The sequence below is a fragment of the Antrostomus carolinensis genome, unplaced genomic scaffold (genome assembly GCF_000700745.2).
Source record: "Antrostomus carolinensis isolate BGI_N321 unplaced genomic scaffold, ASM70074v2 scaffold7262, whole genome shotgun sequence".
NCBI classification, from domain to species: Eukaryota; Metazoa; Chordata; class Aves; order Caprimulgiformes; family Caprimulgidae; genus Antrostomus; species Antrostomus carolinensis.
The window spans coordinates 34941-59660 of NW_010300105.1; the positions used below are offsets into that span (position 1 = coordinate 34941).

The window sequence follows — 24720 nt, forward strand, 5'->3', positions numbered from 1 at the left end:
TGAGAGGGGTCTACACTGGTGTGGGAGCTGGTCAGCCGAGCTGGGCTCTGGCCTCAACCTCCACGTGAATCTCAGGATGCAAATGGAGAGCTGGGGGCTCTCTGCAGGCACAGGTGCCTGAATGCATGAGAGAGTGGTAACTTTAACTCAAGTGCCTTCCATGTTCACGGATTTTTTGCTTTGACCATTGTACTTGTGCAGAGAGAGGAAAAAGCAAGCTTGAAATTTACTGTTAAGCCTCTCTGTTTCATGCCTCTAGTTGGCTTATTCTGAGAATGAAAGAATGTATATCAAGCCAAGGCCAAAAACACCTTCGGCAAGAAAGGGAGATGGAACATTTCAAATAATAGGTATTTCTGCAGTGGAATGGAAGTTTATGATGGAAGGCTCAACATTGCCTTAACAGTATTTCTGATATCAGAGAAAGATACAGAACTGAGACAGGCCAGACAGCACCAATTAAGCTTCATTAGGTTCAAACAGTTCCAAATACTGTTTGCAATTTCCACCTTTACCCCCAAGGCTGTCCTATATACTTCTGCAATTCGAGAAATACGTGGAAATGTGGAATGAAAATAAGGGTATGGGAAACTCGATTTTCAATTATTTCCATATCGTTTCAGGTTTCCTACTCTGATATTTTTGACCTAGCATTTAACTTTTGTCTTGCTGTGCTCTTCATGTAGGTCTTTATTAGTGATGACAGATTTGGTCACTATTAGAAAGAGAAGAACATAACAAGTTAACTGTCCCATAATTTATTTTAAAAAATAAAATATATAAGGCTAAAATGCCTTTAAAGATCAAGTGACAAGGCCAGAAAAACACATGTGAAAATGAATTATTGAGATTCAAAGTAACAGATACACAGCTTCTCCCAACCTCCTTTGCATCTGAAGTTAATTTGAGCAGGACATCTCCTGTGCTTACCGTGTCTAACATCTCCCGTGTATGTGCAGCTGACACACAAAACCGAGCTCTGGATTCTGTGATAGGAGTAGCTGGAAACCCAACCACAACCACCCCGATATTTTTTTCTAACATGCGTCTTGCAAAAGCCCTAAGGAGAGAAGAAAAAAAAAACAAACCCAAAGTAAATTATCTGCAATAAACTGACCACAGAGAGAAAATATTCAAGTATAATAAAACAATGGGTAAAATCCTGCCTTCAATTGAAGTGGATGGTAGTATTCCCATTGATTTCAGTCAGAGACAGAATTTTACTAGCAGGATTGAGATTCTTTGCTGCTTAACAGCTCATGAAGCCAAGTGGGTGTCAAATACTCAAAGTGTGATGGCAGAGAGAGCACTGTAGAATAGACAAGATCCATTTATGTCAACGAAAGGCTTTGAGTGCAAATCAAAATGTGTGGGCATTCACAGTCCCTAACCATGGGAAGAAGTTGGGCTTCTGGAAGGTATGAGTCTGGGTTCCTGTGCATCATCAGGAATCAAACAATCTGTGTGATGGTTTCTTTGCTCTCGCAATTACTCTGACAGTTTAGGAACCTTTTGTGTGGTGTGTAGTAGACCTAGAGCACACAGCCACCCTGAGCTACTTGCAAATACTCCCTACAGCTCAACCCTTACATTATGCTACTACTGACTTCTGGTCTGCATGTCCAAGTCAGTGCACAAGTGCTGCTTGATAGGTATTGAATGGTAAAACATGCAAAGACTGTTCAAAGATCAGATGGGGAAAAAGAACATCCATCCAGAACAATTCATACGTCATAGAATCATAGAATCATAGACTGGTTTGGATTGGAAGGGACCTTAAAGATCATCTAGTTCCAATCCCCCTGCTGTCAGCAGGGACACCTTCCACTAGATCAGGTTGCTCAAAGCCTCATCCAGCCTGGTCTTAAACACTTCCAGTGTCAAAAAGCAATGTCTCTCTTTTAATGATTATGAATTAAAAAAAAAAATCCAAATTCAAAATGCTATCAAAAGTATTATTCTAGAGCAAGTTAAAAAAGAGTAAGAGAAATTTTAAAAATTCTAAATATTGGAACAGCTCAAAATTAAGTCCAGGGACAAATTTAAAATTAAATGATGAATTCACCTGATTGTATGTTTCTCTTATGAAACATCTATCACACATAACTACATTTTTTACAGTGTATACCAAATAACTTATGAACTTGAATAGTGTTTGTTTTGTGAATTTTTTTTTAAGTACTTACCCTATCTTACCAGGCATATAAAGGAGTAAGGGGACAACAGGAGAATCATCATTGCCATAAATGATGAAGCCCATTTCATGCAGTTTTCGTCTGAAGTATCTTGTGTTTTTCCCCAGCTGGCGCACTCTCTGGAGCCCTGAAATGAGTCAGTCAGGAGAACAGTCAATGCAAAGATCCTAACTGGAGTCTAGTAACAGGCAAGAAACAGGGCTGCAGGTACTAGTTCAAAAAAAATTGTCTGAAATGTATATGCTGCTATTTGATTCAGAATAAAAACATGGAATGAGCTAAATGCAACTACGTTGCTTATGATGGCATTGTAGGACAGATGCCCGATATTCCTGCAGTTGTGAGGTGCCTTCCCACTGGAAGAAACAGTATGTCCTCTGGTGACAGACAGGTGAACAATTCCCTTTGCTGTATTGTGCTGAATAAAGCCTATTGAATGACACACATCGATAGAGAAGCAGTTACATGACTCTGTGGATACAGGACATGTAATTAGAGTATGTTCTTTCTCAACATAATTCACTATAAGGGAAACAACCAATGTCTACAGATGTTGATACAGATTTCAGTATATTCATAACTTTTCTAATTAACAATATTCCACAGGGTCCTCTTGTATCTTAGTTAGTTCTGTGCTTGCTTGTTTACCTTTTTTTTTTTTTAAATTTTTTTTTTTTTTAATTCTGTTACTATAATAAAGCTTAAAGTATTAAATACTTCATTTTGGGTCAGCTCAAACTGATGGTTTTGTTTAAATTTTTTAGAGAGAGGAAAAGCGTGCGATAACCTTTGTTACTACACAAGGTCTGATCTTCTGCAGTTTGTTACCAACATTCAGCATAACTCCACTTATTCTAATGTGCATCTACATATGTCATCTCTTGCTAAGTTCTGCTCAGTTTCTCCGTCCTCTTATCTTGCTATTATTACTTCAACATCATCATCTGACAACAGACGTTAGTCATTCAAGACTTTCAGACACAAATTTTCTTCTCTGCATTGTCCCTGGCCTCATTCAGTCATGAATCCACTGATGTGTCCCCCAGCAAAACTGACAGGAGAGTTGAAAACAATTATTTTTAATAAAGGAAAAAGACGAAAAATCAGCAGAGGAAAAATGTGCTTGAAAAGTCATCTCAGCCTCTTCTTTTGCAGTGTCACTAAGGAGGACGTTTCTGACAAGTGCAGTTGTTTCCCCACCCATTGCATACAAAAGGGGAGAGCCACACTCAACATTACTGTAGGTAGGAGGTACAGTATGTTCTTTTCCTACTCCACCTGCATTATATTTCATCAGTGAGATGATATATGTGCTGCTTTTCCAATGCTGTAAGGTGCTGACAGGGATGGTGCCACCTACCCTGTACCCACAGGCTGCTCTTTCCCACCACCTCTCCAGTACCAGTCCTAGGCTCACACAGCCACTCGATGAATCAAGGCAGATCTGTCATCTGCCTGACCTTGCCAGAAAGAAAACTGCCAAACCAATGTCAAACAGATTGATTCTCTAAACCTAATTGCTGTGCAGCTGCTTGTGCCTGCCCAGCAGAGGTGGTTGGAACATGTCGTAAGACTGGGATTTAGCAGGACACATCTCAGCTACACTCTTAACTTTCATTTTCCTGCTGTTCACCAGCCCATACTTTCAGTATCACTTACATTATGTCACCAGACATAAGCACTGAAGCCTCCAGTACAATTAATTTCCTCTTTTCCCCTTTGCTTTTAAGGTATCTTTGCACAGATGCATTAAGTTTTCACTCTCCATTTAATTTTTCATCTTTACTTTTCATTTGCTTCATTCTTCATTTACTACTTTCTGGTGTCACTCTTCTCTGACTGGGTGCCTGTTTCCTAATTTTCCATCTTTCTTCTTGTAACCTCAGTGGCCAGTTAGGCATTTGTAGCTGCTACATACCTGTGTTGGGTTTGTGTGTGTGTGTGGGGGAAGTCAGGGTTTTTTTTGTAATGGGGGAAGGGCAACCTTATGAGAGTGGAAAGCTCAGACCCCCCAGCCCAGGCTGGGCCAATGAGCACTAGAGAAACACCTCTGCAGATCCACGGTTGTGAGGGGAAGGACTGGCCTGAAAAGAAGGAGGTGCGGTACCTGGAGGAGAAACGGTTGACCAAACAAAAGGTGACCATCAGCCTAAACAAAGACAGAAAGAGAGCTTCATTGGGAGAAGGAAGGACAAAGGCCCACACCCAGTTTAACTGTATGGAGTAGGAGAAGACAAAGGAAGTTCTCTTCAGCCCATGGAGTTTCAATGGTGGAGCAGAGACCCACGTGTAGGCCATGGAGAGCTCCACACTGGAGCAGAGAAGCTGAGCCTGAGGGCAAGTGTGACTGGAATTGGGACTGGAATTGTGGACCCTCAGAGTGTGTGTGGGGGGGTGAATCTGCAGCCTGGATGTCCCCATGCTGGAGCTGGGATCTGAGCCCAAAGAGGTCCGTGACTCCATGGGAAGCTCAAGTTGGAACATCTTGTTCCTGGACTTCCATGCTGGGAAGAGCAGCAGAGGTGAACTGACTGAACCCCCATTCCCTGCCCCCTGTGCTGCTGGGGGGGAAGGTAGAGAAATGGAGAGCAAGGTGATGTGAGCCCAGGAAGAAGGGAGGGGTGGGGGAAGGTGTTGTAAGATGTGGTTGTTTTGTCTACTCAGATGATTTGCAACAAATTAAATGGATTTTTCTTCCCCAAGTTGAGTCTGTTTTGCCCGTGACCATAACTGGTGAGTGAGCCGTCCCTGTCCTTCATTCCTAATCCCGTGCCCCCTTTGTTGTGACTCCCATCCCATCTCACCGGGTGTGGGGAGTGAATGCAGGACCACATGGTCCTACTGTGGGTTAAACCACCACAATACCACCTTCAGCAGATTTGTCCTGAGACCACATTCTGTCCCACCACCTACTGTGGCTTTTCTTCCTATTCCCTCTTGGCTAAGGTGGGGATCACCACACCTCCATAAACCTCTTTTCCATTAATCATTTCTGAGCGCGCATAGTTTTGAACAAGATCTACTGCTTCATCTGTTCTGTATCTTCCTGAGTTAAGCTTCTGTCAATGTTCTGGCTGGGAAATTTATAGGGAAACTGGGACTTGCTTCACAGTGATCAGTGTTTTGCTGAACAAATTAAAAGATCTCATAAAACTAGTGCATTTGTAACTTTATGCACAAAACTGCCCACGCAGACAACCTGTTAGTTACAGTTCCAGTCATTCAGTTTAAAGCATTCAGTGGAAGAGATCTGCTGGGTTAGAGAAGGCCACAAATAGTTTAACCATCTCTCTAATGCTGCTAAAACAGAAACAGCTGTGCCAGAGCAGGGAAAACAAATGAAACACAAAAGCATCATACTACAAAGCTTTCCAGTCACTAATAAAAACAATAGTCTGTGGTATTTCCAAAAATATTTTTGGTGTAGTAGATCTCAAAGAACCAGGAGGAAATATTGAGGAGGAGGAGGAGAAATGGGGGCAGGGGACATGGCAAGGAGAGGGAGTTAGAGAAGAACGGCAGAATAATGTGTCTGAAGTCCAAAGAGAGGCTTTTCCCCTTGTTAGAATTTGTAGAAGTGTTATTAGCACCTCCTGAACGCCCAAATTACAAGGAGGAGGGTGGAGGAGTAACCTGAACTGGGGGCTCAAGACCACTGTTGCTTCTTGCTATCTTAGCAGCCCCTGAGCTAGTTTCCAAACTCTCAGTCTACAGCATTTGAAACTACTAGACTTTCAATTAGGGAAAGTTTTCATAAATGCAGATGTTCTTGGCGAGTGCAGTTTAAGACTTGCTGCCTTCTCCTTTTTATTCAGCTGGTTACCACAAAGCTGGAAACAAAGTGTCAGCCATGCAAGATTCCAGGCCATTCGGTATTTTTCAAACCATATGCACATGGCCCAGAATTGATCAGTTTGTCTCTACTTATTTTAGGTACCGGAAATTTTGACTCCAAAGCAAGAAGGGGAATCTAGCAAAGGAAACGTTAGAGCTGAAAGAGGAGTTCCAGACAGCCCCCCAAAAGTCAAACACCGCTTTCTTTTCCCCTTGCTAAATCTATATCCTCAATCAGCTTGTGATGGGACAGATTCCCTTTTGAGATGCCCTATGGAACTCATTTCAACCCAGCCAATGCTGATGCAAAAGAGCCACTTGAATGTTTTAGCAACATCCCAGAACAGTAATTTCATTTGCAGGGCTGCATTAAAGAGCCAAATAAAAGATCAGAGTGCTCACATATATCTGGAAGGAAAAAAAGCATGTTAGGAGATGATTGCTCCACACACTGTATTTGTGGGTGAGTGGCTGGGAGGAACTTATTTCTTTAGCAAGTGTCAACACTTTCCTTTCTCATGTTATGTTTTGTGGTCAAAGACCACATACACACATCATATACACAGAAATCTTATATGCTGTCCTGATAAGAGCAGTAAAAACCTTAAAGTTTGTAATTGTATTTCAACACTCTTTTTCATTCTTTTATGGGACCCTCCAACGTCAGAGAAGGAGGCACATCTGAGCAAAATATTTATTTTGGTCTCATTGCCCCAATTTTCCCCCCACACTGCAGATGAAATCAGCGTAAGAGTGATGAATTCAGTTTAGAGTCAGATCTTACTCCAAATTCACTGTGGTATGTTTAACCAAAGACTCTGCATTTAAAAACTATTTTCTTTGATTCTTGAGGCTGTGATCTTATATCCTTTATTATTTATTGAGTGGAAATCTGCAGAGATGGACCCTTGAGCTAAAATACTACAGCTGCATCTATTTCTGTGTAAGAATTTACTAATTAGAGGATCAGGTCCTCAGTAAATACATTTGTTCAAAAATTCTTAGTTTGCAAAATTCTTGAGGATTTACAGTCTATGCAAAGGGCTTATAGTACAGCATACAGGATATCCAGATAGTTGTATTCCATGAAACATATGAACCACAACACAGCATATGTTCAGAGTAAACAGCCTGGACAGGAAAAACTGACCCTTAGCTAATAAAAACTAAGCCCACTAATGCTCCAGAGTTTTCAACTGTGGTTGATCATGGCCTTATCAGCATAGAATGTATTGGGTTGAATGTATTGACCTTCAAAGGTCATCTACTCCAACCCCCCTGCAGTAAGCAGGGACATCTTTACTGGAGCAGGTTGCTCAGAGCCCCATCAAGCCTGACCTTGAATATCTCCAGGGATGGGGCCTCCACTACCTCTCTGGGCAACCTGTTCCAATCTACCGCCCTCATATTGAAGAACTTTTTCCTAATATCCACCTTAAATCTGCCCTTTTCTAGTTTAAAACCATCACCCCTCATCCTATTGCTACGTGCCCTTCCTCAGCTTTCTTAGAGACACCTTTCAGGTATTGGAAGGCTGCTAGAAGGTCCCCCTGGAGCCTCCTCTTCTCCAGGCTGAACAACCCCAACTCTCTCAGCCTGTCCTCACAGCAGAGGTGCTCCAGCCCTTTGATCATCCTTGTGGCCGTCCTCTGGACATGCTCCAACAGGTACACGTCATTCTTGTGTTGAGGGCTCTAAAACTGGACACAGTATTCCAGGTGAGCTCTCACCAGAGCAGAATAGAGGGGCAGAATCACCTCTCTCAATCTGCTGGCCACACTTCATTTGAGGCAGCCCAGGATGCAGTTGGCCTTCTGGGCTGCCGAGGTACATTGGTGGCTCATGTCCAGCTTTTTAACCACTACTACCCCCAAGTCTTTTTCCTCAGGGCTTCTTTCCAGCACATCATCTCCTAGCCTGTATCGATAACAAGGATGGTCCTGACCCAGGGGCAGGACCCTGCACTTGGCCTTGTTGAACCTCATGAGGTTCACCTGGGTCCACTTCTCCAGCCCATCCAAGTCCCTCTGGATGGCAACCTGTCCCTCTGGCACATTGACTGCACCACACAGCTTGGTATCATCAGCAAACTTGCTGAGGGTGCACTCAGTCCCACTGTCAATATCACTAATGAAGATATTAATCAGAACTGGTCCCAGTACAGACCCTTGAGGGACACCGCTTGTCACTGTCTTCCATCTGGACATTGAACCATTGACCACTATCCTCTGGATGTGACCACCCAGCCAATTTCTTATCCACTGAACAGTTCACCTATCAAATCCACATCTCTCCAACTTAGAGAGAAGGATGTTGTTGGGGACTGTGTCAAGGGCCTTACAGAAATCCAGATAGATGACATCCATAGGTCTTCCTTTGTCTACTGATGCAGTTGCTTCATTGTAGAAAGCCACTAGGTTGGATCACGCAGGACCTGCCCCTAGTAAAGACATGCTGTCTTTCTTGACTCACCTCCCTGTCCTCCATGTGCTTCAGCATAGCTTCTAAGAGGATCTGTTCCATGATCTTCCCAGGCACAGAGGAGAGGCTGACAGGTCAGTAGTTCCCAGGGTCCTCCTTTCTACCGTTTTTAAAAATGGGTGCAATGTTTCCTTTCTTCCAGTCACCAGGGACTTCACCTGATCACCATGACTTTTCAAATATCATGGAGAGTGGCTTGGTAATTACATCAGCCAATTCCCCCAGGACTCTGATGGATCTCATGAGGTCCCATGGACTTGTGTATGTTCAGGTTCCTCAGATGGTCATGAACGTTATCTACACTTACAGAGGGAGGGACTTTGTCTCTCAACTTGAGAGCTGTGTGGAGACAGATTGCCAGTGAAGACTGAGGCAAAAAAGTTGTTGAGAACCTCAGCCTTCTCCCCATCTGCTGTTAGTAGCTCACCATTGTTGCTCATCAGGAAGGGTAAGCTTTCTTTAACCTTCCTTTTCTGGTTTACATACCTGTAGAAGCCCTTCTTGTTTTTCTTGGCATCCCTTGCCAAGTTCAGCTCCAGCTGTGCCCTGGCCTTCCTGACCTCGTCCCTACACCACCAGGCAACGTCCCTATACTTTTTCCAGGATACCTGTCCCTGCTTCCATTGTCTGTGTAGTTACATCTTGCCTTGTAGTTTGACCAGGAGGTCTTGACCCAGCCATGCTGGTCTCTTGCCTTCCTTATTAAGGGCACTACATCTTTTTATTGGCTGAATTAAGAAGGGACAGGAAGAGAGAAAATTGAATGATAAAGGATTCTTAAATTTCACAAGTTATCTTCATGCTGCTTGGAACACACAGTGATACACAGCCAGTTTACTGGGATTTTGTTGAAATACAGGATTAATTATCTGGATGGTACAACAAAATCAGATTTACTGCATCTGCAATCCACCTACTGCTGGCAAATTTAGAGTTTGCAATTGTTGCACTACTTTAAAAATATCTGGTTTACTGCAAAGTTCTAAGGTGCTGGCAATTCTGGAAGAAATGCTGATTATATTTTTATTTCATACGTATTATTGCACATTGCCAGTTTTAGCTCATTGATTTCTGCAGCCTTTTAGAAGGCTTTGTAGCTCAAAATTAATATGGTTTAGTTTAAGGAAAAATACAAAGAGAAGGCAAGAGTGAGAAATTATAAAAGATAGTGGCTTGCTCATAATTTCTTTGAAGCAACAAGCTTTTTTTAAGAGAGCCACTTGGAGTAGAAGACTTGGTAGATGCTATGTCACATGCCAGGCTATGGCTTGAGACCAGCTTTCAGGGAGGGCTGCTCTGGAGTTTGACAGCAGGAAGGCATCCTGACTTTATGTCTGAGGACCTGATCTCAGGAGGGTGTTACCTGGCACAGCTCCACATGCTTCGATAGAGCTTTGCTATTTATGCTAGCTGAGGACCTTATCCTGGCAGCAAAAGAGGTAATAAAACTATCAGCTAACTGAAACAAAAGTTTTCCTCTTCCAGAGAGGTCTACTTTTCACTCCTGCAAGATTTTAATAAGCAGAGAAGCTGGCTGCATTCAATTCCTGCACAAACATTCTACCTTTGAACTCTTCCTGTAGGCTTCTACCCTTGGAAATTCTGACTCAGTATATTGAAAACAGGAATGAGCAACCTGTAGCCTTTCATATCAAGTTCTCAGGTGTATTTTAATTGAAGGAGAGCTATTTTTCCTGAACCCATTCCAGGAAAGATAATCCCACGCCGTACTTTTTTTTTGGCATGCAGTGGACTCTTCAAGACACAAATCCACCTGCTTTAATCTTCTCCAGCTGTTGTTTCATAGGGTCTTTCTAGATACTTAATTACACAATCAAACTTTTACATACTGGTGTCTGTGTGTCTCTTCAATCTGTGTTCCTTGGATGGAGAACTTCACTCCCTGCCCTCCTGTACTAAAAACTAGATAGTAAAAAGCAAACTTTCATAGACTGAAAAAAAAAATTTAGAAAACAATAGCTCTTCCCCACTAAACTGTTGCAGATGGACAGATTTTCTTTTTTTCCTCTGATTCCATTATAAGAGTAACACACATGTACCTCCATGTGCATTAAATCACAAATAGAATGCTATAAAAATGGGGTGCCTAAAGGAAATATGTTCTCAGATAAAAAATCTTTATAAAAAAATAACTTCACTATGAATTGGAGAGAAGTGAAGATGTTTTCTTCTACAATCTAATGCCAACTAGAAACCTAGTAATTTCAACTTAATTCAGCTGCTAAATAAACCCTTAAGGACTTATTTAGTCAGTCCAATTTTAACTGTGCACTGCCACAGAACACTTTCCAGAGCAGATTAAGAGAAGAAAAAGTGGCAATTTCAGCTGAAGCAGAAAGGAGAAAAATTGTACAAAGTCTGTCATTTTCCCCTTATTTCTCAAATGAGTCAGCTGTGCCTACCCAGCACCTTATCTATATTCAGATGTATAATATAAGCATTTGGTGTCCTGCACCAAAGCAGGGACAGAGCAGCCAGCCTTGGCTGAGCCTTATTTACTCCCAGCACAGGTGATTAATCACAACGCACACCAGTTCCCCTGCTGAAAGCCAGCCAGCGCACAACACGCTCCATCTGTATCACATTAGGTGTTCCTGAAACGCCAGTAATCTAAATGCCGTCAGGAAAGGCACTTCTCCTTTGTGCTCCTTGGGCTGATAACAGTGTTGGATTCTTTGGGCAGCAGCAAGAAGCATCTGGAACAGAGGAGGGATCCTCACTCTCTATCCCGGCAGCAAAGACACCCTTAAAAGCTGTGTGTTGCTGTCCCCAGGGAAAGTGTAGCTTTCTTTGCTGGGGGACAGGTTACGAGTCACATCCAAGTCTGATCACATCCCTCCTCTGCCTGCAGTTAATGCTTATTTGTGAATACAGGGGACACCTGTCTATGGGTAGGGTCTGCTAGAGGACTACAGTGCTGGTTTAACTTTGCATATGGACAAAGTGTCTTCAAATGAGGTAGAATTTGGTCAATTCTCAGAGCTCTTGCAAATCACTGTAAACAGAATCACAGAATTGCAGTGGTTGGAAAAGACCTTTAAGATCACCGAGTCCAACCATAAACCCAACACTGCCAATTCCACCTTTAAACCATTTCCTAAGCACCTCATCTACACATCTCCTAAATACCACTGGGGAAGGTGACTCCACCACCTCCCTGGGCAGCCTGTTCCAATGCTTGACTACCCTTTCAGTGAAGAAGTTTTTCCTGATATCCAATCTAAATCTCTCCTGGCACAACTTGAGGCCATTTCATCTTGTTCTATTGCTTGCTACCTGGGAGAAGAGATTGACCCCCACCTCTCTACACCCTCCTTTCAGGTAGTTCTAGAGAGCCAGAAGGTTTCCCCTCAGCCTCCATTTCTCCAGGCTCAACAACCTCAGTTCCCTCAGCCACTCCTCATAAGACTTGTTCTCCAGGCCCTTCATTACTTCAAAGCCCCTGATTGTTCAGATCAACTGACCTTCCATGGATATGTTTGGCTTCCTTTAGGAGGTAGACCGCATGGCAGGTGGCTCCACTGGCACAGTGTGTCTCACTCATTTTGAGTAAAGATGGCAGAATTTAGCTCTGTTTTATCATCCACTGCTGGGATAACATCTGTGATGCTCAGTTCAGACACATAATGATCATGACAGCATATTAACATCATCAGCATCTTCACTGGCATAGCAGCTGGGAGCCCCAGTCATGGAGCCAATACTGTGCAAACAGGGAATAAATTTGCTTGAACGCTTTAAATGCAGGCACATATTTATTGGGAATATTAACTTCCTTACACTTAAGCCAGGGTTCAAGCATTCTGTTTGATGAGAACCCAAGAGAAGCAATCATCATGGAATGAATCAGCAAAATGAGAATTTGAGATGGAACAGTAAAAAGCCATATTTTGGTATGACTGATTCTGCAAGGTGTTTTGAGCAGGTCAAGGAGTCTGTCGCTAAGTAGCTTCACTATTAAAGCTTACAGCTATAGTTTCATGATCAGTTCAGTCTGGCTCAGATTTCTTTTGCTTCAGAAGGGATCGTTCCTCTTGGCGCCAGGTGCTCAAGTCCTGGCGCTGGGATTCATGTAGTCACATGGCAGATTGGCTCAGGGAACCAATTTAGCTGTAGGCTAACCATTTGTGGGAGGGCCGTTTATTTTTCAGCTAGATCAGTTCTCTGATTCAGCTCATTGCATGGTTGCACGAACACTAATGCTGGCATGAGGAAAAGGGGCACGAATAAGGGGATAGGCAGAGGCAGAAAGGCAAAGCTGCCTTTCCTCGCACCAGTGCTGGGTTATGCCAAGTTGTAGTGGTATGAAATTAAGGTTTTTGAATTTACAGAGGACCCTGACAGGCAAAGCTAATGTTTTCAAAAGATTGCTGAGCACAAATAGCAGTGGAAAATATTGGAAACTCAGCACTGTAACGAGCTGGTCCTCCAGTTATACAAAAATCTAAGGCAGACGGAAATGTTTTTAAAAGGAACCTTTTAAAAACAAATCTTTTTAATGCCAAGCCAAAACAGAAAGCAGCATTCTGCAGCTTCTCGCAATCTTAATGAGCTCAAATGCAAGAACTCAAAGTCTGCTAAAAACAAAAATGAAAACTTGTAGTTGCAAAAAGATTAACCAATCTGCATAAATGTTGAAGTAAATTAACATTTTAAAGAAATATTTTCTATCTTAACAACCTCAGGAATTATCTTTTAACGTAACAAGGACAGTAGATTCCTGATGATAGAGTTTAAAATTTTTCAGCATCCCATAAAAACATCTGAAAAATGCCTTTTACTGTTGCTGAATTATTGTTTGCCATGCATTAAACAGAAAAGCGATGCCTTTGTAAATACTGCAATTTGCTTTTTACACCATTATAATCTATTATTAGTCATAAAGAAAATTGCTTTAGATTTCCTAGCAGTCTTAACTCTGTCTGCCTAGTGGTTCTATTCTTTACCTATCAATTTTAAGTGTAAAAATATGCTTTTGGTATTCTCAGGCAGAAAGGGAAGAAAAAAGGTCTGAGGTCACAGCTGGAGGGGCTGTATTGCATGCAAGTAAGTGTACTTGAAAATTTGTCCAGAGTCCAAACAGTCAACTACAGTCTCATCATGGGGATAAAACCACTAAGGCAGCTGCTGAGTTTCCTGAGGTATCTCCAGTGGTGTAATGAGAAGCCACAAGGAGAACAAATAAAGAATATCTATATCATGAATTATAAAGAGTAAATGTCATGGGAACTTCTGCTTCCTGTATCTGCTAATAAATGAGGAGAGACACATTTGAGATGAAAAGGCCACAAAGGCTTAAGATGGATAATTATTTTTTTTTTTAATAGGCTGTATGAACTGAACTGTGTAACCTTCTGCCTTATGACACTACTAAGGGAAATGCAGCTGCCAGAAGTTCATATGCTTTTGAACAACTCTGTTATAGAAACTATGATAGTATATATGACATTTTGTTACTAAGAATAAATGTGTTTTGTTCTATAAGCCGTTGATTTTCAGAGTCCTGTAAAACATGGCATTGAAAAATGCTGGGACTTGTACTCTATTAAAAATACGATTTTACATGAAAATGGAAATATATTTGCAATTTTTGTTGTCATTCTCTGACTCTTCTGATACAAATCACTCAACAAACAAAGGACTTGGTCATAGTGACCCCAACCTATCCCTCTCTCCCAAGCAGGAACAACTATGCATATTAGTTTTGAAGGGACTACTATCTTCTCCTAATCCAGCATTTTTTGTGCTTCATTTTCTCAAGTCACAGCAGAAAACATGGCAAAAGAAGGAAACTGCAATAGCTGGCTGTGGGCTCTATAGTATCCTCCCAGTCACATTATCATGACGTTAAAGTCTTACAACTATAACAAATATTGATGACGTGGGACATACTCATACATTTATAGATGGTTTCTGTGGGAGATACCATGTCTTTCCTCTACCTTTTTTTACTTATATCAGTGCAAGGCTTTTAAAATGAGAACTTCCCCACCCAAACTGGAGTCTCCTGCTGCAAAGGAAGGTAAGCACACAGCTTGCTAGTACACTGCCACAGCAGTTTGCTGACCAGAGAAGAAAAAGGAATGTCTGAGATACCAGCACTGGTTTGGAGGGTCATGAGTTTGCTGTAGTTTCTGGCAGACACATTTGCCCTTTTTCCTCTCCTTCCCCACACCAGGTCCTTTTTGTTCACAGCCTCTCCAGCCTGTCTTCTCAGCATCTTATTTTGGTTCTAGGGTGTTAGTCTCCAACCTTATCAGGCACCTGTTATCAATTCCCTGTTCTGTCTCCTTTGTTTGTCAGAGTCTCGTCTCTCTTTAATCTTCCTGGTTTACCTCCCTAAGTGCCTGACAGTGCAGGATGGATGCAGGTGCTCAGGGCCCCACTCCTCTGCCCAGGCTCCAGGTGGGGGATGCTCTGTTCAGGAGGATACTCCTTCAACTCAGTGAATCTTGAGATGTGTCACTGTCCATTTCAAGTAGAAATTTTTTTAGAGACTTGTGACATCACAGGACTCAGATGGCATTTCATAGACATGGCAAAAATTATAAGCTTGGCTATCACAGTCCAAATCTTCTTTCCCCCACCCCGATTAGCAAAGCCCTATACTCATATGCAGCTTTTTTTCTGAGGAAGGACTGAACCTTTTTTGTTGATATGAAAAAACTGAAGCCTGAAACAGACACCTGTTGTGGATAATTTCCAGCTAATCCAGTTTAAGTTTCATAGAATTATTTTTATAAGTGCTAACCTGTTCCTTCCTTGTAATTAAGCTGTACCCCCTGTGTCCATACACATTTATTCATATCCTGCAGTCATGCATCCAGTATACTGATCCTGTCCTGGAAATGCACACCCTGACTCCTTTTACAACCAACCATATTCTTCCTAATTGAAAAAAAAAGGAGGACTATATGGGAGATCAATCATTCAGACACACAACAGAATAAACACAAACGGTATTCACTGCATTTCTGGGCACTGGCATTACCCACTATATAATTCCACCTATGCTACTCTTTTCTGGATCAGTTGCTTAACAAATTAGTGGTAAATAACTAGCAAGAAATTGAAGAGAATGTAAAAGCATGATATCTGGGAAAAAATACAAGATGACTGTGTGAAGTGCTAAAAAATATGGAATAAAATTTTCAGAATGGCAATTTAAATGACCAAACCAGTCTTCCTTCCCTTAGTTTTCTGTTAATCTAGTGAGGAGTCATTAATGAAGTTCAGATAAAAGAACAAGCTGGGTTAACACATTTGTCATCCAATATTTCATACTCTTTTCAAGAAGCACTCTCTAGTTAGTGTGGAAATTTTTAGCAAATTCTAATTTAATTCTTTTCTAAAACATTCCAGTATTTTTTACAAGGTTCCCTCCCCTACAGAAATGCCCTCTGGAGGACAAGCCATCAGTGGAGATCTCCTTATAAAGGATTCCCCAAATCATCCTGTGGGAAGAGAATGCTATTTGAAATAAATTGCAAAATAAACTCTTTTTATCGATTCAACAGGCTTCCAGAGAACAAAGGGTCCATACCACCCCGTGGCAATTCTGGATCACTTGAAACTTCTCTGCCAGGTGTCTCTGCTACACAGGTCATGCTCTTACAAGGATGGCTCACATTCAGGATTCATCATTTTCTATGACAGCAGACCAAAAGAACTCAGCCAAGGCCACTGTTGTCCTTGGAACCAAAAATATCTAAGAAGAGACAGTGCTTTCTCCATTCTGCTCCCCTCTCCTTTCTAAGCCACCACCTTCCTCTCTCTGATGCCAAAGCAGCATTGTAGTGTGGTCCAGCAGAACATTTTTTCCTGTGTTTTGGGTTGTCTTTTTTTTTTGTAGTCCACAAGACAGCCTAATGAAGGGAGGCCCACATGAAAGGAAAACCAATAGACTAAAATAATGAGTCTGGCTCAGAAGGACAAGAAACATTTTTACACATCATAGCCAGTTTGCTAGCCTTTGTGCAGTACTCCAAGTTGTGATATATGATTTATTAATTTGTTTTCCTATTTATTTGCATTTCATATTACAAGACAAATTTTTTAAAAAGTGACAGAACACTGATTTATTTCACAAAGGATTTTCAGAAGACTTAATAAGCACTTATTTTGTGCAGAAATACAAACATTGTGTCATTAAACAACATTGCTTCTGGAAGAGAAAATGCTGCAAACTCTTAGCCCTAAGATAGCCAGGCACGCACATCTTAAAAGACTCTGTCTTGAACCAAGTTCTTCTATTAGCCTGCACTGAACTGCACTCAGAATCACGCTAACTGAAGATCATTTTTAAGAGGCTTTGAAGGTTTGGACATGATCTGCATGTTTCATATTTTACAGGCGGCATCTCTGAGAGCCTGAAGGATGTAGCTCTTGGGAAGGCTCAGTGTAAGGCCGCCCTCTCACGGCAAGCATTCCCTACAGCTAGTGCAGGACAGGCTGCACGCATGGTCCCCAAGGTAGAAGAAACATGTCAGAGTTGGTCTCTTATATTGAACAGGATGTAGACATCAGCATATGCAACCTTGACCTTTCAAATTGCAAGTTGGAAACAGTTGTTACACTCTGACTTCTCTGCCAAAATGACAAAAGCATCATTTCCTCATCATCTACACATTGCACTGGAGTTTTGCTGCACTTTGTTACTGCGCTCGGCAGAATTTGGCACTAGGACTGGATTCTCTGTCCTTCCTTCTGTATATTGGGGTCTTGTAAACTCTGGCCTCACTGAAGGGCTGTGATAAACATCTTAATAGCCTCATGTCTGTCATGGTTTGAAACTGCTCTCTAGGGCACCGCAACAGAAGAGTGTAGAGCAGTGTCTCACCTGCTCTCATATGACCCTTTTTCCTTTCCATTCCCACCTTACCCTGCTCATATCTATCAGGGAGAGCTAATACAGAATCACTCTTTTAGCTCTACACAAGGTAAGAGAAAACAGCACAACCCAGTGCTGCTGGACCAGTATAAAGTAGTTTGCAGTTCAGAGTGGAACTTTCATCTTCAACTGCATGTTACCCAATGATGCGATTCTCAGGCATGCCTGACAAAAACTATACAAATTCAAAAACCACCACTCTGAGTTAGGATTTAAGCCCTAGAACTCTGAATACATCTCAATATCAGTTTGAAACAGTAGCAGATAGATACGTCACAGCTGCTTTGTGGTTTGCTGCACAGAAAGCGTGTTACAGAGAGGAATGGACAGTAGTTGTATCTGCAACTTCAGGAAAGGAATAAAAATAAATAAATAACCATAATTTTTCATAAAGACACCAAGTAGTCAATTGTTAAGGCACAAAAAGTACTTCAAAACTAGCTTTAGGGCACCATAATTAATGTCTGAATGAGGTAGGAATTGTTATAATAATCATAGAATTCTCGTACTATCATTTAACGTACAATACCAGTTTTGAAATTCTGCGCGTGTTTGAGTTGCCTGCCATTTTGAAGCTTCATACTTACAAAGAAGCTACACTGACAGCATCTAGCCCATTAATGAAGTTTTATCCTTATTAATCCCTCCTACAAAGTCAGACAAGCTATTCAAATGGCAATTTGTGTACTTCTATTTGTTGCTGCAAAGCAGAGTGGGTTGGCAACTACAGAGTCAGAATTCCAGGATTTTTCCATCCCTGTTGCATGTGGCTGAGTATGGAAAAAGAAACAGAGTTGATAGTACTTACATGTATGACAATTTGGATATTAATTTTACAGTAGGAATTATTTCCTTTCCATTGTATTACCATCCTACTTTGCTGCTGGATGACATTTTGTCTTTATGCAGTAGATGTTCTGGTAGTAGGTGAAATAAGTGTAGTTAAAGAAGGTGGCTTACCTTGTGTTGTCCCGTCTAGTCCCATGAGACATTTCATTGCCCTGATGATTTGCTCTGCTACGGGTGGACACATAGATGTGGCGTACACAGCACTGTGAGAATGAGTTCGTAAAAAGTCCACAAGGTCCTTACACAAGCAAAACAAAGCATGAATGAGCTTTGAGCTGGCCAAACAGCAGATCTCCCTCTTAACTACTGCAGGAGTAAGAACATGCAAAAGGAAGAGGACATTTCACCAGTTATTGGTTTGCTTTCTTGGCTGCTACTGCTAATGCATGGCCTGAAGAAACATCAGGCAGCTGCAAACACTTTACCATATAAATATGGCAATTACAGCTGAAACAAAGGTCGGGAATAGAACAATGTTTACTTCAACACTAAGACTAAAGGAGCCAAATAAAGGACCCCAAATCATTTAAAGACCAATGAACAGCTGCACTTAAAATACTGCTCAGTTCATCTCTGGGAATGAAGCAAAGCCTACATGACATCAGTGCAGTTTCTCTGCCACAAGATGTAACCCAGGAAAAGCAATCTTACTCGGATCTGTCTTTGGCTATTAGCACATAAATTTCTTTTGATTGAAATTTCCCATCAGTGTGGCAGGGACAGTCGTATTAGAGTCAACATCATCGATATATTGCTTTAACATCCTTGTATAGCTAAGAGCACAACCTGTGCTCCTAGAAAAAGCCTTGCTGTACTGTAGGCACGTTCAAAGCACCAGTAAGCCTACTGAATCCAGGGACACTGCAGGAATTCAGTGCTTGATTAAGACCATAGTTATTATGACAGCTTATACTTCCTTGTGCAAAATATCAGAGTAACAGTTACCACACTAAAAGCTGAATGCATGATAGTGAGAAAGGGATGAGGCCTGCTTGAAAACTGCCTTTGATAAAAAAAGTCATCAGAAAAAAACTCAAAGACAGTAACACAAATTATTGCCAAAAAAGCTGTATGAGTCTATGCAGTAACTTCAATGCCGAGGATAAAGATTTATCTAACCTTATATAAGTGTATACACACCCAGAGTGTTGGGTGAGCAGCTGCCACCAAGGCCCAGAAACCTGAAGCAAAGCTTAGTGTTACACACAGGCATGAAAAGAATGACCCACTCTGAGAAAACTTCCAAGGATTAGAAGATGAATTACTTTAGACTGCTTTTCACAGGTGCAGGCTTCCTATCATTTTTAGCTAAGCATTAGCCACATCATCTTTGGTAAGAGTTAAAACTTCAGATGCAAATTCAGGAAGCAAAGGAAACAAGGAAAATTGATTCTTGATGTATTATGACAGCCTATTTTAAGATCTCCAGGGGCAAACCAAAAAGACTGTAAGAAATATACACCTTATACTTTCTTATAGTCCTTTTATTCTACTCAAGTGCTACCCTTATTAATGTTATCCTGCCAACAGCCAAATGGGCTGTCTAAGCAGGCTTCCTACTCATTCAGCCAGCTATTTAAGAAATACATTCAACAGGGCATGGAAAGGGTAAATAATCAGCAACCACTTGATATCTCTGTCAAGCAGCAAAACCGATGACATTTCACAATGGTGCTGATTGTGCTTTCTCTTCCTCTACAGCCCCTGTTAAAACGAGCTCAGCACTACTTTTTCTTGACATCTGTCATTGGCAAGAGGTTGTTTTGTTAACGTACGCAGAGCAACTGAGGACACGAATTTTACTATTGCAAAAGGCCCTCAAGTAACCCTCTTTCTCCATCCTGCTAAAAAAATGCAACAATGGCAATCCACAACTGTTTAGGAATTTTAGGAACAGGGGATGAAACTGTGGCTTTAATCTCTCAATATTGCTCCACACACTGTTTACAAATGTGAAACAAAGTATCGAGCAGTCTGCATGCAAATTAACGTAGTGAAGTATATTTAGCCAACCACAACGTGTCTAAACATTTCCAAGACAAACAACAATCATCAGGGTGGCACAGAAATACCCAACCCAAGCAAATTACATAATATGAACATGAGACAAAAATAAGAATGTCTGACTGTTTGATGTACATTTGAGATCCTGACAAAAATGGTATTAACTTTAGAATAGTGCTCCTGAAAGCAGTCTGTGCAAAATATAATGAAATATATTATACATAAGAAGAAGGTGCTTTTCCTCCCCTGATGTTAAAATATTCGTGTTTTCCTTTTACCTTTTTGCCAGCTATGTATCCTCCAGCTGCGCCAAAGCTCTTTGTGAACGTTCCCATTAATACATCAACATCATCAGGACTCATACCGAAGTACTCCACAACTCCTCGGCCCGTTGCTCCCACTGCACCGATGCTGTGAGCTTCATCCAAGTAGAGGTAGGCTTTGTATTTCTTCTTCAAGGAGACTATCTCTGGCAGGCGCACAATGGATCCTTCCATGCTGCGGATGGAGAGAATCATGGATGAACAACAAATCCTGCACTCTCTCTCTCTTGAAGGTACTGCCAGAAAAGATGGGCATTAATTGCCTTACTTCATGAAAGATCTTCTGGAACCTCAATTTGTATTTACAGTTCAAAGAAAAATTGCAACCCTTTCCCATCTGCAGGTGAGTGTAAAACAGTCAAATAGTTTTAGAATTCAAACAACCAAAAGCATTCAAAAAATCTTTGAACATTCGCAGATTTTCAGAAAAGAGAAGGAAAGCTAAAGAGGAAGGGGGAGATACTCACCCGAAGCCACACATAACAATTCATTACAAAACAAATATTGTGATTAATTATAATTAACCACTATAATTCAGTCTGGTCCTTGCTTACTTCACCGTCAGCTACTCTAGCAATATTTGGGACTAATAGCTCTAAACCAAATTACTCTGGTGCAGGGGAGTTGGGTCTAACATACACAGGAGATGGGCCACATGAAATGCATAGATGGTGCCAAAACTCTAAGCAGCTTCAGTCTTCAGAACAGGAAGAATCGGAGATTAGGAAAGGCAGCTCAAATCCACTCTTGCCAATTGTGGCTCCCAATACATACTTTTTAGGAAATGTGGCCTGCTACCTAGTACTCAAAAGGAAAAAAAAGTTTCCATTCTTTTTCTTTTTACTTTCTTAGAGCCATGCAGGAAAAAGAAATATTCTGAACTTGCACTAACGGTGTATTGAAATTTACAGAGACAAGAAAAGATGATAAATCATTTGTATTGGTGGTAATCATGTCAGTAACTTAGAAGGCACAGAGTAGGTGGTCAGCTAAATGAAAGCCCAGGGAGATAAGAAATGCACTCTAATCCCATAAAGATGTATCAACAGTATTGCTGTGAAGACTACTATGTCTTGAAAACCTTTGTGAGAGGACTGCAGCTATGCCTGGATATGCTCTGATGCACTCAGTATTCATTTTATGAGTTAAACACGTTCTTTTGCACTAGGTCTAGTGAGCAGATCTTTAAATGCTAAATATTTCCTATCAAACACAAAGGGGGTGTGCTGTGTGCCAGCAAAACCAGTGCTCCGTGGCTAAGGCTCGCAGCTAAGGTGCATCTGATTGCAAGTGCTACAAGTTTCACGTAAGCAGAAGTTAAGTTTGTTCCCACATATAGCACACACAAAGAGCAGTGCGCCTGACACAACTTCTTGGCAATTTTTAGATCCTGGACCAGTGGCTTTCACAGATTGTTTTATTGCCACTCTAGCTGCACCATGCAGCTGGAAGACTGGTACCACAAAAGGAGCAGGATGTGCTTTTAGCACTTGCGAAATTTCTATCAATTTTAGTCCTTCTTCATCCTTTGGTCTCCTGAGTAAGCTTGGAAACAGCTCGGTCTCCAGTTTTGACAGAGACCTGCCCATAGGCAAGTCTCCATTAGTTTGAAAGAACAGCACGGGGGAGCAGCCACGGACAAGGCTTGTCTGTGCTGTTCGAACTGGGAGGTTCAGAGAGCCTGGCTGTGTGTGCCTGGAGGCATATTTCTGGCTGTCGGTGACTGCTGACAAACCTTGCCCTTCTGTCTTGCCCAGCCACAGACGAGGCAGCTGTGAGGATGTATATTGGCACCAGTCTCTTGCAGCAAAGAAGGGTGGGCTTGTACTGCAAGCTCCTGGAGACTGGGCTTTCTCACTTTTCCCAAATGGCACTTGGCAGCTGAGGGAAAAACAACTTGAACCACCACAGCTATCTTTGTAACAAATACAAGGGCAGAGCCCACAGCCCTGACATAACTCAGAGTCAAAGCATTAGTCAGCTAAAAATCATACTGGGTGTACTTGGGCATGCAGCATCATATGAGCTGCAGGCGGCAGGTTTTGGCTGCGCCAGGTTGGCCTGTAGGTTGGCTGTATGGGCAGAGAGTGAGAGCGGTGCCAAGGAGAACCTCTGTAGAGGGAAGCAAATAGGCATCTGACATACAAAGACTTAAATTATAAGCCTTAAATTAAAGTTGACTTTTGAGTGAACTTCCCAACCTGCACCATAGCAGCAAGAAATGTGACCGTGAGATTCCTTCCCCAACCTGTAGCACATTAGCATGAAATAAGACCGTAAGACTTTTCCTCCTACAATTCAAAGCCAGGTGCAGAACACCAAAATAGGAGCTTCTCAGACATATCTCAGATCCTGGCCAAATCTGGGATGTGCCCGTGTGAAGTGAAAATTACCCACCAGATGTTAACATGCCTTTCTGTCTGCCTAATTTGTTTGTTAGATTGTATAAAAGCAGGAGCCTCTCACAGCAAAGATGGAGACCTCACCTACAAGTGGACACACTGCGTAGGACTTCCCAATTGGTGGGGAAAGGCTCTCCAAATCCTTTGCTACGGTCTTAAATTGCACCAAGGAAGGTTTAGGTTGGATATTAGTAAAAAATTCTTCACTGAAAGGGTTGTCAAGTATTGGAACAGGCTGCCCAGGGAGGTGGTGGTATCACCATCCCTGGAGGTGTAGATGTGTAGATGTGGTACTTGGGGACATGCTTTAGTAGTGAACTTGGCAATGCTAGGTTTACAGTTGGACTAAATGATTGTAATGGTCTTTTCCAACCAAACTATTCTATGATTCTATGAAAGGGGCTCCCTAGCTGATGTACAGGATCTGGATGATGATAAGTATTTGGGCAATTGGTGATGTATCTTTCTTAATCACTATGCTTTCTCTCATGTTGTAATGACTAGATGAATTATCTTGTTTAGCTCTGTACTTTGCTTCTTTCTTTTTTCCCTGTTTTAAACTGGAGTAAAATAAGTTTGTTTCTGGTGTTAAGGTGGTGTCTGTGTCCATTTTGCTATCCCAGTTAATTGTCAAAACAGCATCCCACCCTCCACTTTCCAGCAATACTTGAGCAGACCAGCTAGGCAGAGGACAATAATAGTTTTTCCACTTTTAATATGGACATCATTAGTCTTAGTGGCTCATGGAGATTCAGATGTTAGAGATAGCATTTATCTTCAAAAAGACAAAAGAAGAAATGGTGACTTAAAAATACAGAACTTGATTTGCTGTGTATCTGTGGAATGGAAGTGAAGTTGTTGCTGAATCCAAGATTGCATAGAGGAGGTACATGGCTGTTGCAAGATTTAACCATTAAAAGGATTTAATGAAAACTTTTCTTACTTGTATGAGCAGGAAATTTCTCTGAACTCTAAGCTGTTTAGTAAAACAAAGCACTTCTATTCATTTTCAGTGTTGATTTACTGCTCTTGAAAGATGCTGGCTGACATAAATGTTACAATAGTTGACAGAGATCCTAACACGGCCTTAAAGTGTCCGTGGAGTAGATAAAGTGTTGGTGGTTTCGTGTGCTGCCATTTACACAGGCCTCAGCCCTCCTGACAGCAGAGATGAGAGCTGTTTTGCTGCCTACTCTGTTCTTGGTCTCTCTTTTGACCCTGGGAGATGGTTTGTGATATGAACGTTGCTCTGTTTAGAATTGCTCCAAGATAAGGTACAATTCACATAACCCCTTGGGTAGCCCAAATGGAAAGTTTACTGAATCCTTCAATAAATATTGATGTTGACTGATTTTAAATGAGAGAGCCAGAAGTGTACTGTAATCATTCTGTCTCAGCCTGGTTGTATCACTTTTACAAAGCTATTGATCTGTTTCCAGATCTGCTCAAGCACATAGGGCACATCAAAAAAGCTGGATGCAGACAAACATAAGCTGGTTCTGCGCAGCCCAGATGTTCTTGTTACATGGTATTACATCCTGTCTTGTGGCAAAAAAATTATTAGCTTGGTGGCAGGGATGTAAAACTTCTAGATCGTAGCTGATCCTCATCTCCCTTGTTCAGTGAGTAGGCACAAAAGCTTGCTTCAGTACACACTCAGTTTGAATCTACTTCCAGGTGTGAGGAGATAATCCAAAATTACAGAATCACAGAATCACAGA

The 24720-nt window shown here is 41.6% G+C and overlaps 1 protein-coding gene across 1 annotated transcript in view; it reads right to left on the reverse strand.

The window, feature by feature from the left end:
• LOC104521109 (serine palmitoyltransferase 3) overlaps positions 1-20792 on the reverse strand; it is a 22668-nt gene extending 1876 nt beyond the window's left edge. The window contains exons 1-4 of the mRNA XM_010163008.2: positions 20553-20792; positions 18382-18508; positions 2187-2322; positions 931-1060 (exon numbers count right to left, since the gene is read on the reverse strand). Of these exons, the coding sequence (XP_010161310.2) occupies positions 931-1060; positions 2187-2322; positions 18382-18508; positions 20553-20792 (633 nt within the window). The remainder of the gene's footprint in view (positions 1-930; positions 1061-2186; positions 2323-18381; positions 18509-20552) is intronic.
• Positions 20793-24720: the final 3928 nt, after the last annotated feature.